The following is an 18,547-nucleotide window of genomic DNA, read 5'->3' as shown; positions in this document are numbered from 1 at the left end:
ATCTTCTTGGATGATAATTATTTGATCTTGCTGAAAAAGATAGAAACTTTCTGCTCACTAAAACAATTGTTAAAAATCACCAGAAAGTGATAAAATACTGATTCCAATTGAAGTAGATCAATAATAAAATTATCTAGGTCTTCCTATTTTGGCAGATTTTTCCGAGTTCCAGAAGTTTGCGTTTGATGCAGATTACTACAGATTGTTCTGTTTTTAACAGATTCTGTTTTCTATGTGTTGTTTGCTTATTTTGATGAATCTATGAGTAGTATCGGAGGGTATGAACCATAAATAAGTTGGAATGCAGTATATATTACACCAATATGAATTTAGAATGAGTTCACAACAGTACCTACGTGGTGATTTATTTTCTTATACTAACGGAGCTTATGAGTTTTCTGTTAAGTTTTGTGTTGTGAAGTTTTCAAGTTTTGGGTAAAGATTCGATGGACTATATAAGGAATGGCAAGAGCCTAAGCTTGGGGATGTCCAAGGAACCCCAAGGTAATATTCAAGGACAACCAAGAGCCTAAGCTTGGGGATGCCCCGGATGGCATCCCCTCTTTCGTCTTCGTTCATCGGTAACTTTACTTGGAGCTATATTTTTATTCACCACATGATATGTGTTTTGCTTGGAGCGTCATTTTCTTTTGTTAGTATTTGCTTGCTGTTATTTATAATAATGTTTTGCATCTCTATTTTCGATAAAAATGTCAAGGATAGCCTTTACCATGCTTATTTTGCAAGTATACATGTTGTTGTTTCAAAACAGAAAGTTTATCGTTGTTGCAAAAATTCCCTAGAAAAGCCAGAATATGATAAATATTGATTTTTTTGCATAATAAGCTCTGATAAATTTTCTACAGTGTGGTAGAATTTCATAATGTTTGGAGTTAGGGAAGTATGATGAATCTTGCATTCTTTACAGACTGTACTGTTTTGGCAGATTGCTGTTATGTTTGCATTGTTTGCATATGTTTGCTTGTTTAATGATTCTATTTGAGGATATGAGTATTAAATATGCAGAGATATTTAGTATGCAATGTTGAATAATAATTTTTGTGATTTTCTACAGTAGAGAATGATAAGGTTTTTGCATTGGTTTATACTAACTTATCTCACGAGTTCTTGTTGAGTTTGGTGTGGATGAAACTTTCGAGATTTAGGAAACCGTGATATAAAAGAAATTAAGGAGACGCAAAAGTTCATGCTTGGGGATGCCCAAGGCACCCCAAGATAATATTTCAAGCAGTCTCAAGCATCTAAGCTTGGGGATGCCCGGTTGAGCCTAAGTTTTTGCTTCTTCACATGATGAGTGCTATCCTTGAAATGTCATTTTATTTTGTTTTGCTTGCTGTTTGAATAATATACCAAGATCTGAAATTCTTAAGTGTTAGAGAGTCTTCACATAGTTACATAATTATTCGACTACTCATTGATCTTCACTTATATCTTTCAGAGTAGTTTGTCATTTGCTCTAGTGCTTAACTTATATCCTTTTAGAGCACGACAGTGGTTTTATTTTGTAGAAATGGATGAACTCTCATGCTTCACTTATAATATTTTGAGAGTCTTTAGAACAGCATGGTAATTTGCTTTGGTTATAAAACTAGTCCTAATATGATGGGCATCCAAGAGGGATATAATAAAAACTTTCATATAAAGTGCATTGAATACTATGAGAAGTTTGATTCCTTATGATTGTTTTGAGATATGAAGATGGTGATATTAGAGTCATGCTAGTGGAGTAGTTGTGAATTTGGGAGATACTTGTGTTAAAGTTTGTGATTCCCGTAGCATGCATGTATGGTGAACCGTTATGTGATGAAGTCGGAGCATGATTTATTTTTTGATTGTCTTCCTTATGAGTGGCAGTCGGGGATGAGCGATGGTCTTTTCCTACCAATCTATCCCCCTAGGAGCATGCGCGTAGTGCTTGGTTTTTGATGAGTTGTAGATTTTTTTAATAAGTATATGGGTTCTTTATGACTAATGTTGAGTCCATGGATTATACGCACTCTCACCCTTCCACCATTGCTAGCCTCTCTAATACCGTGCACCTTTCGCCGGTACCATACACCCACCATATACCTTCCTCAAAACAGCCATTATACCTACCTATCATGGCATTTCCATAGCCATTCCGAGATATATTGCCATGCAACTTACCACCGTTCCGTTTATTATGACACGCTCCATCATTGTCATATTGCTTTGCATGATCATGTAGTTGACATCGTATTTGTGGCAAAGACACCTTCATAATTCTTTCATACATGTCACTCTTGATTCATTGCATATCCCGGTACCCCGCCGGAGGCATTCATGTAGAGTCATATTTTTTTCTAAGTATCGAGTTGTAATTCATAAGTTGTAAATAAATAAAAGTGTGATGATCATCATTATTAGAGCATTGTCCCAGTGAGGAAAGGATGATGGAGACTATGATTCCCCCACAAGTCGGGATGAGACTCTGGACTAAAAAAAGGCCATAAAAAAGAGAAAAGACCCAAATAAAAAAAATTAAAAAAATGAGAGAATAAGAGAGAAGGGACAATGCTACTATCCTTTTACCACACTTGTGCTTCAAAGTAGCACCATGATCTTCATGATAGAGAGTCTCCTATGTTGTCACTTTCATATACTAGTGGGAATTTTACATTATAGAACTTGGCTTGTATATTCCAATGATGGGCTTCCTCAAAATGTCCTAGCTCCAAAATGACCGATTTTAACTAGAATAGCTCTAAAATGACCTACACTTCCCATTTTGTCCTCCAAAATGACATGACTACCTAGGTTAGCTCAAAAATGACCTATACATAGCTTTTTCAGTTCATTTATGACATACTTAGCACACTTAGGTCAAAAAATGGCATGATAATCTTTGTTACCTCCAAAATGACATAGAATTAGCTTATTTTCCTCGAAAATGGCATAATAACCTTACTAAGCTCCAAAATGACCTAAATACCTAGCTTAGCTCTAAAATGACATACACTTAGCATTTTTACCTAGCTTAGCTAAAAATGGCATTTTTACCTACCTTAGTTAGAAGAAGAAGATAAAAAAGAGAAGAGGAGAAAAATAAAGAGAAAAAAATTATATATATATATATATGTGGAATTCTGTGAAATTGATTGAATTTAAGAAAAAAACTGGGGCTATACAGGCACTTTGCCGTCTACTGGCAGACGACAAAGACCTTTGCCATCAGCCAGCAGATGGCAAAGCTGCCACGTGTCAGCTACTTGTGCAACCTGGGGTGCACTGGGCTTGCCTATATGGCATGCTTTGCCGTCTACTGGCAGACAACAAAGACCTTTGCATCTTTGCCGTCTGCTAGCAGACGACAAAGCATGCCACGTGTCAAGTACCTGGGGGGCATCTGGGCTGGCCTACTTGGGCACTTTGCCGTCTGCTGGCAGACGGCAAAGCATGGCGTTAACCCCTTAACAGATCTAAACTGCCACGTTTGCCGTCCAGGCCCTTTACCGTCTGCTGGTGGACGGCAAAGATCTTTGCATCTTTGTCGTCCGCCAGCAGACGGCAAAGAGCTCTTTGACGTAGTTTGTTCTGCCGGATGTGTTGCCGTCTGCTGGCTGACGGCAAAGGCCTTTGCCATCTGCCAGGCATGCCTTTGCCATCAGCCATGGCAGACGGCAAAGTGCATGATTCCTGTAGTGACGATGAAATTGCATGAGTTGTTTTAGAAGTTTCCGATGGATCCTTTGTATTCCCAAAGTCTGACATTTACCTGATGACCATGTCAATGCTATCCCGAAGCATGTATGTGGTACTCCGATCATCAAGAAGAACATTGGAAGCGTGATGCTAATTTTTTCTTGATCAATTATCCAAACACCGTTGTATGGGTAAACCTCATAATTCCTTGCCGCTTGTCTAAGTGGTTACATACTTGGAGCCCTAACTTGTAAATCATTCTATGCCTTTCCTTGGGAAGGATATACACCTAATACTCGTGTATACACATTTTCCTTTTCATTGTTTTGTTTAAACCATATAATCACTCTTTTCTTTTTCATTGTTTTGTTTAACCTTTCTTGTGATTTATATGAGCTAAGTAGTAATAATTCTTTGCTTATGTAAGCACCTCGGTGTACAACTCTGTCAGTAAGACCCTGTTACTACTGTTGATGACATCCCGGTAACCGTCGATGGACGAGAACTTTGCCTATTGGTCTGCCTCGTTACTGCGAGCAGGAAAATGGTTCCCTTCGTCCCTCATCCTTGGTACCAACATTGTTGCCAACATTACTGACAGGCTATCCTTTGACATAGCGCTGCTGCTCCGGCTCCCCGACCGACCTGCTCGGTGAGCTCCTCTGGCGCGCCGCCTCCCCACGGTCGCCTGGGCGGCGATGCAACTCCTCTGCTCCACCTAAGAGACGAGGAAAAGGGGATCAGGATAAGGTTTTTTTTAGAGAAAATGATAACGAAGCGGTCGGTTGATTTCAGACCTTGTCAGTTTATTTTTTTGCGGGTAGACCTTGTCAGTTAGCGCGTGCGCTCAGCGCGAGGAAATTGTGCAGCTGCACGATTAAGTATTTGGATACTTTATTAGTAGGTAGGTAAAGAAACCCCTAAAAAAGGTAAAAGAAGGGCCTATCCCTCAGCTTAAAATTGCAGACAAAATGGCCTTCGGCCCGAGAAAATGACTGGTCCGGCCCAAGAAAATGATTGGTCCGGCCCAAGAAAATGACTGGTCCGCTCTGTCTCCCGACGCTCGATTTCCCCCCCTCGAGGGTTTCCTCCGCCGCCAGGTTGCAGCCCCTGCGTCGCCCGTACCTCTCCTACTCCCTCCGACGACCGGCGCCATCCCCGCCACCCCGCAGGAGCCGGCGAGCGCGGCCCCACGCTCCCATCTCGCCGGCACAAGCATTCATCCGTCCCGCCTCCTCCCCCTCCCGACGGCCCCGACGCGCCCATCCCGCCGGCCACCCCCTTCCTCCGCCGTCCCCAACGAGCCGATCCCGCCGGTCGCAGCTCTTCTTGCACCGCTTCCTGGTGAGCCTCTCGTCCTTCGGTTTTTGTTCTGTTCTGGTTCCTCTCCTGTACATGGAACGATGGAAGTTGGATAAGATGGATGTATGCAGATGCTTAGTACATGATTTGCGTGATGGATGGATCAATGGGGCTAGGTTTTTCGTAGATGGATGGATGAATGGACATGTAAATTATTATTTTTGGTTACTGTGAATGCTCAATGCAACTGTAAAGGGAATATGGCTTGTTTAAAAAAAAATATTGTGATTACTCAATGCAACTGCCAATGGTTCTTTCTTGCTTCTGCTGTGTGCTAATTTGAATGCTATTTTTAATGTGAATGCAATCGCCAATGGTACCGTCAACACTCAGTTTTGGAATCAAAAGCTGAAAAGAACTGTGCCTGGTTCTTCTTCCAGAAACCTAGTTTTGCATCCAGCTTTTACTGCTCCACTCGCTAGCAGTTTCTTTAGTGTACCATCAAAGAAATTGTCATCTGATTCATGTCCTCATCCTCAGTTCCACCATCTTTGCTACTGATATGGCAACATTGTAACGAATTCTTCAAATTTGTGTGTCATCTGAAACAAAGCTAACTTGTTCCAATCTTTTGTGACATTTTCCGTTCTCCTTCTTTAGATGGCGTCATGCGAAACCTTGAGGGCAAGACCTCAGAGATATTTCCCACAGATTTGTCTGACATATGACCATATGGAGCATATGGTGAAGTTTCATGGCCGGGTTAGTCTCCCCCTCCTTTGATTTAATCTTCATTTGTGGACATTGATTTGAATAATTGAATCTGGACTGAAGCCTGTCTTTCTATTTCTTTTTGCAGACTGCTGGTCTCAAGAGGTCTGAAGAAGTGGAGGACTATTTTGATATTCAGTTTCTAACTGCTGAAGACGCCAACCGTGCCTTTAACCATCTCAAGGGCAAGGTACCAAACATGGAGTTCAGTTGGGCGCCGAGGAACATTATCAAAGACAAGCCACCAACTGGTATCAAGAACATTATCAAGAACATCTCGATTGCTCATAAAAAAATCTTCTTCTCATCCTGTTTTTCCATGTAGGAGTGGTGGATACTTCATTCGTCCCACCAAAATGTGATCTCGATTGCTTTAGTGAGCTGGTAAAATATTCTAAAGATCTTTCCTACCTGAGTACAACTTGCTACTTGAAGACATTTATTATCCGCTAGGTTTTCCTGCCATGTTGTATTAAGCATATGTATTATATCCATGTTTACTTAAGTTAATTGTTGTAGCTAATAAAAAGATGTTTACTTTTGTGCAGCCTTCCCTGCCCATTCCTGCCAATCAGCCATTCCCCACATTCTGGAAGTTGCCGCCTCCACAGCATAAACGGAAGAGAGGTCGACAGTCTCCAGAGCCTCCACGTTCCGCAGAGCGGTATCCCCCAAGTAGTGTTCAGATGGATGAAGTCGACCCACGCCCTCCATTCACAGCGCGCTACTGGGCGCAACTTCGTCCGATATACAGTAAGTTGTCGCAAGTAATTTTAATTATCCGTTTGGTCTATATCCTCGGTACCTAACAGAATAGACGAGAAATGAGAATGTTTGAGTAAACATTTGGTACAAAAGAAAATTGAGGGGCACCCTGTAGTGAACTATAGAGCATTTACCTTGCCAAAAAGACAGTTGCATCTAGTCAGTAGGTTAGTTACTTAGTCTGTGCATACTTTGAGCAAAACATCGAGTTAGTACTTTGAGCATACTTTCTCATTTCCAAAAATTTTATTATAACCTTCAAGGTTAACCTTCAAACCTCATTCCGGAAGTGAGTTGAGCATAGCTTATAACTTTCCCAATTCCGTGAGTGTATCCGAATTCCATAGACATGTTGAACATAGCTTATAACCTTCAAGCCTGAGTCCAAAAGTGAGTTGGGAAGGTTATAAGCTATGTTCAACATGTGTTTGCCTTAGTCGTGCATACTTTGAGCACCTGATGGAATTGCAAGCCTTGTCACCATGTAAAATCATGATATTTGATCAATGCTGAATCCTACAAGCTAAGTTAACCGGATACTTCTGGAAACTGCCGTATCAGGCATATCGGAAACTCGGATACGTTTTGATACTTCTCAAAACGTATCGAACATGTATCTCCCTATTTTCTGTTTTTCAAATAAATAAATAAAATTCGGATACTTTGGGGATACCTGTGGGATACCTCATGGGCATGTGAAAAGCCTATCTATCCATACCCACGACAGCCACCTCCCTTTTCTCGCCTCATTCTTCCCCACCTCCAGTGCCCAAATGTGACCGATCCTACTCTTCGGCAGCTTCAAATAGAAGTTGCAGCAGCTGAAGGGAACTAGGATCATACTAATGGTGCATTTTCCATGCTTCTATCACCTTATTAGTATTCTTAAGCTGTCATTTTCATATAATCATTATTTCCTATATTTTTTTCAAACCGGGTTCAGGCACAACACATCATGTCAAAACCGGGATTTGACCGAGGAATACCACTAAGAGGGAGTAACTATACCTGGTCTTAAAGAGTTGAGGGACGAAGGTTACACCAACAAAAAGTTTAGGCACACTTCGCGATTAGTTGAGGGACGAAAAATGCACTTTTCTCTAATTCTTTTTCTGGTGCTCTTTATATTACCTTGACAGTTCACTTGATTTATCAAAAATGAATAGATTGGAAGGTTCTCAACAAAAATAGACCCAGAATGAACACATTAAAAAGCTAACAAAAAATGTATTGGCTAGTTCACTTGATTTATCGGGCCAAAATATATACACGTAGCTAGGTTGTCTTAATCGTGCAATGTTAATTAGGTGCAATACCACGTAACTTATAATAGCCGGACATCCCGCATCATGGGACCACATGAAGAGCACAGATGAATGGTAAATAATTCGAATCTAATGTCAAGTCACGAGAGTAGGCTTTCCATCAACCACTTTCTCTTGAAGCTGAGCTGAATCTGACACCAGTTGGCCGGAGAGCCTGGCTGTGTCTATCAGATAAACAAGCAACTGCCAAAATGCGTTGTTAGTTGTCCAAATCTTCATTGGTTAAATGTCTTCCGATCTTCCGATTACTTCTTAAAAAACTCGATGGTTTAACTAACCTGAAAAAAATTGGACAAGGGCGATGACGGCATGGATCTGATTACGCTGACTAATTAACTTAACCATTTCGCAATTTTTCTTAACTTAACCAAAGTGCGCGTGTTATTCTAAAAGCAAGTACTATAACAAATGAATTGAACTCGTCTGCTTATTTAAACTTTGAATCGCAAATTTAAAACAATCTTAATTTTCTAAGGCTATGAAAAGGCAGGGTCTGGGCAGGGGAGACCCTGATCTGCCTCTGCCGGCCGCCACCGCAGAAACCCAGGGCTGGTGAGGAGCCACTCCTGCAGCGCGTGCCAAGGGCCAGGCGCCGCTGCTCGCTCGACGATCCTGACGGCGACGCCCGCAGGAGTAAGAATCGGGGTCAGTAGAACACGAGAGGAGCATTTCCTGCTTTCTCCTGCACATTTTAGGTTTTTAGTATCTGAGGGTGATGCAGCTATCACAATGAAGTGACAGATGTGGCACAGAAATCTTGCTCGCTGTCCTGATTAGGTGTTATCCTTTCCCTTTTTAATCACACTGACCCAACTCTTTTGGCCTAATTAGGAGACCGACTGGCTGCAGGCTTGTCCGTTTGTGGCCATATATGAATATTAATGCAAGTGTCACGTAATCTAATTGCCAAGTGTTGTACGGATGAGCCCCTAAAAAAAGTGTTGTATGGATGAGTACGTGAGAAGATACAAGCAATCAATGATTTTTTTTGTCTTATATAATCATGGGGATAAAAACGTCTTCCATCGATCTGCATGGGGCCATGGGCTTACGTGAACCTCACACCAACATGATAGATCGTCATAATTATATCATATGCTCCGGAAAAGGGAACATCCTTTATCATCATGCCTATGATGCGTGTGATGGGTCAATTTGTGATGTCTCTGCAGTTATACATAATAACTAGCAGGCAGAGACGCAGCAACACGCCGCGCCTGTCAGGAAGCTTGAGATTGTCTTTGTTATTTTCTTTGATGGAAGAAAATTTAAATAGTTTGCTCAGAATACAGTTGACTGTGTGGAAGTTTTTGATCAAAACAGTTCATTTCAATGCAAACTTCAGTACAACATTTTTCGGACAGAATTGATGTAAACCCAAATAAATCTCTATCCAAAGCCCTAACTTTTGCTTTGCAACATCAATCGCTGGAATAAACTTTCCAGCCACCTACACAGACACAAAGGAAGCTGCTAGCCTAAGCAGTACACACAGTGCTAAATTCTGAAGCTTATACTCCACATCCACAGTAACCTTCTTCGATTCTATTTAGTACCACGAATGCACCTAAGGTAAAACATAGGATAAGGTGAACTTGTAACCTGCAGGTACTCCGAACATGGATCACTGTTCTTAAAAAAAATTAATGCGAGAGCCTCAGAACACACACATAGGACTACATGTAAAGAAGATTGCCAATTAGAGTGAACAAATCTACTGGCCTGGTGCATGCTATTGGCTAACACCTACTTGGGATCGACGAATAGCAGTCTAGACTTATACGTCATGCAATTTCTGAATAAGGAGGATAATCTCAAATGATTCAATTGAAGCTTTGATCACAAAAAGAACAAAAGATAACTTATGTTCATAGTTCTGCGATCATTAGGGCTACCATATGCTGAACTCAGACATATCAAACATATGTAATATCTGTAAGCTTGAAATTTATGTCGCTTATATGTTGTGGACGCTTTGGCATTTACAGAATAAAGGTGAGGGCAACACCCATTCTTAGATCATGGCATTGGCATAGCTGCAAGATATCAACAAATCAGAAGGGATATCGATAGAAAATATGGACTTAACACAACCCTTTTTCCAAAAAATAGAAATATGAAGACTTGACAGAAATTACCTACTCTGACCAATGGTAATGTGACGGCCACTGTAGTTTGTGAATATAGAATGTTGCAAGAACATATAATGCTAGAAAAAGATTATAACATCGGAACTGCATCACTGTGTACAGGAAGAAACTGGCAACCATCTATCTAGCAAGCAGACTACCAAGTGGGGTATTTGCAAGACACATAGAAAAAAAATACTGTCAGCCAGCAAATGAATGCGAGCAGAACTCCAGAAATACATATCCAGACCCTACGTTATATAGCTAGTGCCTTTCAGGGAGGCAGCTTCGGTGACTTAACTGCATTTGCCTTTGAGTGTGACATGTGGGCCAGTCACCTGTGGGGTCCACGTGTCATGCACTCAAAGGCATGTGCAGTGAGACACTGAAGCTCAATCCCTTTTTTAGTCAGTGCCGCAAATGTTGATAAGAAATAGTTTTAGTGTACGGACAACTGTAAAGGGATTGGCGTTCACAGGCTAGCTAGCTAGTGACAATGAACTAGCTGAAAGGCCTTGAGAAGCTGTGGTCAGCAGGGCCATTTAGTGCCGATCCATTAGCTTTCTATGTTTTAGGGGATAAGGGAGGACAGTACGGGCGACACCATATATACAGTAATTATTACTAACCAGTTCTGCTTTGCAACAATCTCCATGCTGTGATGCGCCGACCGATGGATGAATGATTTAGAAGCTGTAACTATAGCACTAGTCAGCGCGCACCGGCGTCTTGGCCCTTTTTTTTTCCTCGAATACACACGAGCGTGCGCATCATATATTAAAGCGGAGAGCGGGGAGAAGAGCCCCTCTATATGATTTATGTTGCATTGACATTCACACCTTCACATGGCCCCTGTTTTTCAGTTTTTTAGTGCCTTTTGATCTGGACCAGTTGATCCCAACCTTGTTACTCTCTACTCTTCTTAACATCAATGAAGCCAGTGTACACTAGATCTTTAAAAAAAAAAACTGTAGCACTATTCAGCATCTGTAGTTAGTCCATCAGCATCTGCATCCCATCGAGAAGAACGGCACACCATGACAGTTTCTGACAACAGCACCACACGCACTCGCCCGGCACTACTTCCTGAGCAGCCCCTGCTTCTTCCTCATATTTCAGCCAGAAGCCGACTGATCCCGAAGGAACAATGCACGCCGTAGCATGACCAGATGCCATTTTAAAGCCTGCTGCCTACATATGTGATAATAAATAGCTGAAACAGAAAACGTCTGGGTCTGGCCCCTCTCTCGTAACGCGAGAGACCTCCTATTTGACGCGCGCAGGCGTCAAACAGCTGTGCCTTCGCTGAAGGAAGATGGTAATGGGCCGGCCCATACGCATAAGCTCATCACAACTAGTATTTTTCCCTTTTCTTTCTGCGTTTTATTGGAACTTTCTGGATATTCTTTATGGTGATAAAATAAAGTATAAATTCATACTTTAAAAATATACTGTATTTTCAACACTAAAGAAATATGAATATATATGCTGAATTTTTTAATACACATTGAACATTTTGGAAAATACGTTAAACAAATATTGGAAAAACATTGAACATTTTTGTTGATATACATTGAACAAATTTCGGACGCACATTGAACATATTTCAAAAATATGTTGAACAGAACAAATTTTGCAACACACATTAAACATTTTTGTAGATATACATTGAACAAATGTCGGATACACATTGAACATTTTGCAAAGCTATGTTGAACAAATTCTTAAATATATGCTGAATTTTTTTAATGCATGGTGAACTTTGTATATAAATACAAAATGAACTTTCTATAATACACAAAAAATGGAAGAAAAAGGAAAATAAAAGAATTAGAAACTGAAACAGAAAAAACAAAAAGCAAAAAAAGAAGAAGAAGAAGCAGCCTTGCGATGTGGGCCGGCCCAAGCTGGGGCGACGGGAAGATGAGCTTCAGCGAAGCTGGGTCGTTTTGACGCGTACACGCGTCAAATAGGGATTGCGGTCGCGCCCCGCCGCCCGTGTGCGTCCAATCGTCGCGGTTTCGCTGAAGCGACGCGCACACGGGCCGGCCCAATTATCACGTGGTGAGGGAAAATTCAAATAAAAAAAAGTGCATGAGTGGGATCGAACCCCAACCACATGCTTGCTTTTTACGCGCCTAGCCAGCCGAGCTAGCGAGCTCAAATGTATATGAAAGCAACGCCAAGCCTAAAATAGAAAGTACAACTGCAAATCCTTTTAAAAAAACATCCAACATTACTTTAATATACGTAGAACAAATATAAAAATACAATGAATATTTTTGTAAAAAAATACTGAACAAATTTAAAATACACAAATGAACATTTTATAGTATACGTTGAAAAATTTCTTAATATTCGATGAATAAAATTTAAATACACAATCACCATTTTATAATATGCATTGCACAATTTAATAATATACGATGAACATTTTTCAGTACACCATGAACAAATTTGGCCAAGACCCATCCAACACCAGCAGACCATCACTGTCCCTCGTGACGCTCCCTCGTTCCCCTCCGCGGCGTCTATTTCTCGCATTAAGCGAGTCGAGAGGAAACTCTTGTGTCGAGAGCTACAGTGTCAGGCTGGCCCAATTCGCGGTGCACAGTTAAAGAAAAAGGGAAGGGAAAAGGGGTGGACGAGGGATCTATCCCTCGAGATCTGAGAAGAAACGAGCGATGCTAGCCACCACACCACACAACTATTCGTGTTTATTAAAGGGGCCGCGACATACTTCAACAGAGATAAGCGTTATTTTTCTGTTTTCTTTTGTTTCTTTTCTTTAATTTTCTCCATTTTTTCTTTGTTTATTCATTTTTTCATTTTCTTTTTCCTTTGGTTTTCACAGTTTTTTTGTTTTTCCTTTTTGTTTTTTGACAAGGTTTTCTTCATATTTGTTTGGTTTTTCTTTTTCTTCTCCATTTTTTGTATGGTTTTCTTTTTTCATCACCATTTTTTTGTTTTTATTTTGTTTTTTATTATGTTTGTTTTTGTTTTCACTCTACATTTTCGTATATGTCAAAAGCAATTTTTTTATAATAAGTGATCAACAATTTTTATATACACGTTCGACATTGTCCGAACGCCTATTCAACATTTTTCAGATACTTGTTCAACAGTTTAATACTTATTCAATATTTTTTCAAATGCTTGTTCAAATTTTTTCAAATACTTGTTCGACATTTATTAATACTTATTCAACATTTTTCAATTACTTGTTCAATATTTTTAACACTTATTCTACATTTTCAAATACTTGTTCAACATTTTTCAAATACCCGTTCAACATTTTTTCAAATACTCGTTCAACATTTTTTTATAATTATTCTACATTTTCAAATACTTGTTGAACATTTTTCAAATACTTGTTCAATACTTTTCAAATACTCGTTGAACAGTTTTTTAATACCTGTTCACCATTTTTTAAATACTTGTTCAACATTTTTTCAAATGTTTTTTGAAGAGCATTTTTTGTAATATATATTTGTAGAATATTTTATATAAAGAAAAGTACAAAATTAAAGCAAAACACGAGAACAGAAGACAGGAAAAAAATAGGCCTTTTTCTCCCGCGTGGCTGGGCCGGCCCATCTGGGCTCCCACGCCGTGAGGCGTCACCACATGCTCGCTTAAAGCGAGAAATAGGGGTGCCCCTAGAAAGTCGCCCAAAGCTGGGCAACCTGCCAAGAAACTGGCCTAACTTGGCATTTTTTGAAATTCGACCAATTTTGCCATTTTTTATCTAAACGTGGGCTATTTCTTGGCGGATCACAGGTGTGCCTGTCTGTTTTCCAGAAACTAGGATGTCTGCGGGCGTGGGCTTTGGTTGAGCCTTGCGTCGTTTGGTTTCAGCGGGAAGTATGCTAGGTACGTATGTCACGTGACCCCTCTCTATAGAACTTATTGTGAGATCTAAGTTTTCCCCTCTTGCTAGGGTTTCAACTCCTCCCGACGGCACCTGGCGATGACGTGGAGACTCCAATCCCCTGCTTTCTCCGATCGCCGCTGGTTGCTAGGGTCGCCAGACGCTTGGCCGGTGCGATCTAGGGGAAGAGCTAGGGTTATCCCGTCCGCGGAAACCTGAAGAAAATATGCCCTGGAGGCAATAATAAAGTTGTTATTTTATATTTCCTTATTCATGATAAATGTTTATTATTCATGCTAGAATTGTATTAATCGAAAACTTAAATACATGTGTGAATACATAGACAAACACTGTGTCCCTAGTGAGCCTCTACTTGACAAGCTCGTTGATCAAAAATATGTTGAACAGAACAAATTTTGGAACACACATTAAACATTTTTGTAGATATACATTGAACATTTTGCAAAGATATGTTGAACAAATTCTTAAATATATGCTGAATTTTTTAATGCATGGTGAACTTTGTATATAAATACAAAATGAACTTTCTATAATACACAAAAAAAGGAAGAAAAAGGAAAAAAGGAAAAGAAAAGAATTAGAAACTGAAACAGAAAAAACAAAAAGCAAAAAAACAAAAAGAAGCAGCCTTGCGACGTGGGCCGGCCCAAGCTGGGGCGACGGGAAGATGAGCTTCAGCGAAGCTGGGTCATTTTGACGCCATTTCCTATTTAGCGCTGCAGGCGCCCGTTAATGTGTATTCTGCTAACGGGCCTGTAGCCGCTTTAGCTGGGCTTGGCCCATTTCGCTCGCTTCGCTATCGTTCGCTTATACAAATCGCAAAACTTCCGCGAGAGCTGGGAAACGAACCATTTAGCTGGACTTCCTGGTTAACAGCGCACTGTGCTAACCACCCCGCAACAGTAACTTCATGCCCACAATTCCATCACTTGTTTGCCTTATCATCTTTTTCTTTCACTTTTTCTAGTTTTTGTTTTTCATTTTTCTGGTTATTTTTTTCCTTCTTCCCCGTTCGATGATCTTTCTCAAATCCATCCACATTTTTCTAAAACTGATGAACTTTTTTCTAATTCAGAGAACTTTTGTCACATTTGACTTTTGTTTTTTCAAATTCGATGAACTTTTTCCAAATCCGATGAACTAATTTGATGAACTTTTTTCAAGATTGACGATTTCTTCATTCAAATTTGTGAACTTTTTTTTAAAATCGACGAACCTTTTACAAAACTGATGAACTTTTTTTGAAAACAATGAACTTTTAAACTTTTTCATAAAGTTTTTCCAAAATTGGTGAAATTTTCTTCAAAAATGATGAGCTATTTCTCAAAATCGATGAACTTTTTTTAAGTTTGTGAACTTTTATCTCAAAATCGATGAACTTTTTTTAAGTTTGTGAACTTTTATCTCAAAATCGATAAATTTTTTTCAATTCACAATTTTATAGAAGTAAATGAAAAAACTAAATGATAAATAATAGCGCGCCCATACTAGCGATGCGAGTTCGATCCCTGAAGAAGGCACCCTTTTTAGGTTTTTTTTGGCGATTTCTGATAGCTGCGCCTTTCTCATCGCGGGCCGGCCCAATAAGGCGCTGCAGCGGGCGCTAGGAACATGTTCGGGCGCATAAGGCGCCGAACAGGAGCTCCCCGTTTTGACGCCTAGGCGCGTCAAATAGGGATTGCGGTCGCGACCCGCCGCCCGTCGTCGCGGTTTCGCTGAAGCGACACGCACACGGGCCGGCCCAATTATCACGTGGTGAAGGAAAATTAAAATAAAAAAGAGCATGAGTGGGATCGAACCCCCAACCACATGCTCGGCTTTTTACGCGGCTAGCCAGCCGAACTAGCGAGCTCAAATGTATATGAAAGCAACACCAACCCTAAAATGGAAAGTACAACTGCAAATCCTTTAAAAAAACATCCAACATTACTATAATATACGTAGAACAAATATAAAAATACAATGAATATTTTTGTAAAAAAATACTGAACAAATTTAAAATACACAAATGAACATTTTATAGTATACATTGAAAATTTTCTTAATATACGATGAATAAAATTTAAATACACAATCAACATTTTATAATATGCTTGCACAATTTAATAATATACGATGAACATTTTTTCAATACACCATGAACAAATTTGGCCAAGACTCATCCAGCACCAGCAGACCGTCACTGAAAAAGGGAAGGGAAAAGGGGTCGAGGGATCTATCCCTCGAGCTCTGGGAAGAAACGAGCGATGCTAGCCACCACGCCACACAACTATTCATGTTTATTAAAGGGGCCGCGACGTACTTGAATAGAGACAAGCGTTTTTTTTTCTGTTTTCTTTTGTTTCTTTTTTTAATTTTCTCCATTTTTTCTTTGTTTATTCATTTTATTCATTTCCTTTTTCCTTTGGTTTTCACAGTTTTTTTGTTTTCCCTTTTTGTTTTTTGACAAGGTTTTCTTCATATTTGTTTGGTTTTCCTTTTTCTTTTCCATTTTTTGTATGGTTTTCTTTTTTCATCTCCATTTTCTGTTTTTATTTTGTTTTTATTATGTTTGTTTTTGTTTTCACTCTACATTTTCGTATATGTCAAAAACAATTTTTTATAATAAGTTATCAACAATTTTTATATACACGTTCGACATTGTCCGAACGCCTATTCAACATTTTTCAGATACTTGTTCAACAGTTTAATATTTATTCAATATATTTTCAAATGCTTGTTCAATTTTTTTTCAAATACTCGTTCAACATTTATTAATACTTATTCAACATTTTTCAATTACTTGTTCAATATTTTTAATACTTATTCTACATTTTCAAATACTTGTTCAACATTTTTCAAATACCCATTCAACATTTTTTCAAATACTCGTTCAACATTTTTTATAATTATTCTAAAATTTCAAATACTTGTTGAACATTTTTCGAATACTTGTTCAATATTTTTCAAATACTCGTTGAACAGTTTATTAATACTTGTTCACCATTTTTTAAATACTTGTTCAACATTCTTTCAAATGTGTTTTGAAGAGCGTTTTTTGTAATATATATTTGTAGAATATTTTATATAAAGAAAAGTACAAAATTAAAGCAAAAAATGAGAACGGAAAACAGGAGAAAAATAGGCCTTTTTCTCCCGCGCGGCTGGGCCGGCCCATCTGGGCTCCCACGCCGTGAGGCGTCACCACATGCTCGCTTAAAGCGAGAAATAGGGGTGCCCCTAGAAAGTCGCCCGAAGCTGGGCAACCTGCCAAGAAACTGGCCTAACTTGGCATTTTTTGAAATTCGACCAGTTTTGCCATTTTTTATCTAAACGTGGGCTATTTCTTGGCGGATCACAGGTGTGCCTGTCTGTTTTGCCAGAAACTAGGATGTCTGCGGGCGTGGGCTTTGGTTGAGCCTTGCGTCGTTTGGTTTCAGCGGGAAGTATGCTAGGTACGTATGTCACGTGACCCCTCTCCATAGAACTTATTGTGAGATCTAAGCTTTCCCCTCTTGCTAGGGTTTCAACTCCTCCCGACGGCGCCTGGCAACGACGTGGAGACTCCGATCCCCTGCTTTCTCCGATCGCCGCTGGTTGCTAGGGTCGCCAGACTCTTGGCCGGTGCGCTCTAGGGGAAGAGATAGGGTTATCCCGTCCGCGGAAACCTGAAGAAAATATGCCCTAAAGGCAATAATAAAGTTGTTATTTTATATTTCCTTATTCATGATAAATTTTTATTATTCATGCTAGAATTATATTGATCGGAAACCTAAATACATGTGTGAATACATAGACAAACACTGTGTCCCTAGTGATCCTCTACTTGACTAGCTCGTTGATCAAAGATGGTTAAGGTTTCCTAACCATGGACATGAGTTGTCATTTTATAAGGGGATCACATCATTAGGAGAATGATGTGATGGACAAGACCCATCCGTTAGCTTAGCATATTGATCGTTCAGTTTTATTGCTATTGCTTTCTTAATGTCAAATACATATTTCTTCGACTATGAGATTATGCAACTCCCGAATACCTAAGGAATATCTTGTGTGCTATGAAACGTCACAACATAACTGGATGATCATAAAGATGCTCTACAGGTATCTCCGAAGGTGTTTGTTGGCTTGGCATAGATCGAGATTAGGATTTGTCACTCCGAGTATCGGAGAGGTATCTCTGGGCCCTCTCGGTAATGCACATCATAAGAAGCCTTGCAAGCAAAGTGACTAATGAGTTAGTTACAGGATGATGTATTACGGAATTAGTAAAGAAACTTGACGGTAATGAGATTGACCTAGGTATGTGGATACCGACGATCGGATCTCGGGCAAGTAACATACCGATGGACAAAGGGAATAACATATGTTGTCATAACGGTTCGACCGATAGAGATCTTTGTAGAATATGTGGGAGCCAATATGAGCATCCGGGTTCTTCTATTGGTTATTAACCGATGAAGTGTCTCGGTCATGTCTACATAGTTCTCGAACCCGTAGGGTCTGCACGCTTAACGTTCAATGACGATTTAGTATTGTATGAGTTATATGATTTGGTGATTAAATGTTGTTCGGAATCCTGGATGAGATCACGGACATGACGATGATTCTTGAAATGGTCGAGAGGTAAAGGTTGATATATAGGATGATAGTATTCGGATACCGGAAGTGTTCCGTATAGTATCGGGTATTTATCGGAG

At 39.7% G+C, this 18,547-nt stretch overlaps 1 protein-coding gene across 1 annotated transcript; it reads left to right on the top strand.

Annotated features, from left to right (window-relative positions):
* The first annotated feature begins 4,747 nt into the window (after window positions 1-4,747).
* On the top strand, window positions 4,748-14,172 carry LOC119332367. Its single transcript, XM_037605553.1, has 7 exons — window positions 4,748-5,028; window positions 5,647-5,748; window positions 5,846-6,008; window positions 6,083-6,141; window positions 6,306-6,510; window positions 13,757-13,849; window positions 13,917-14,172. The coding sequence occupies exons 2-6, from the start codon at window positions 5,647-5,649 to the stop codon at window positions 13,810-13,812; spliced, it is 585 nt and encodes a 194-aa protein (XP_037461450.1). The 5' UTR covers window positions 4,748-5,028; the 3' UTR covers window positions 13,813-13,849; window positions 13,917-14,172.
* Window positions 14,173-18,547: the final 4,375 nt, after the last annotated feature.

The sequence above is a fragment of the Triticum dicoccoides genome, chromosome 7A, assembly GCF_002162155.2.
Source record: "Triticum dicoccoides isolate Atlit2015 ecotype Zavitan chromosome 7A, WEW_v2.0, whole genome shotgun sequence".
Classification (NCBI taxonomy): domain Eukaryota; kingdom Viridiplantae; phylum Streptophyta; class Magnoliopsida; order Poales; family Poaceae; genus Triticum; species Triticum dicoccoides.
Note: the sequence above shows the minus strand (reverse complement) of the source record. Positions and strands in the feature narration are given on the sequence as shown.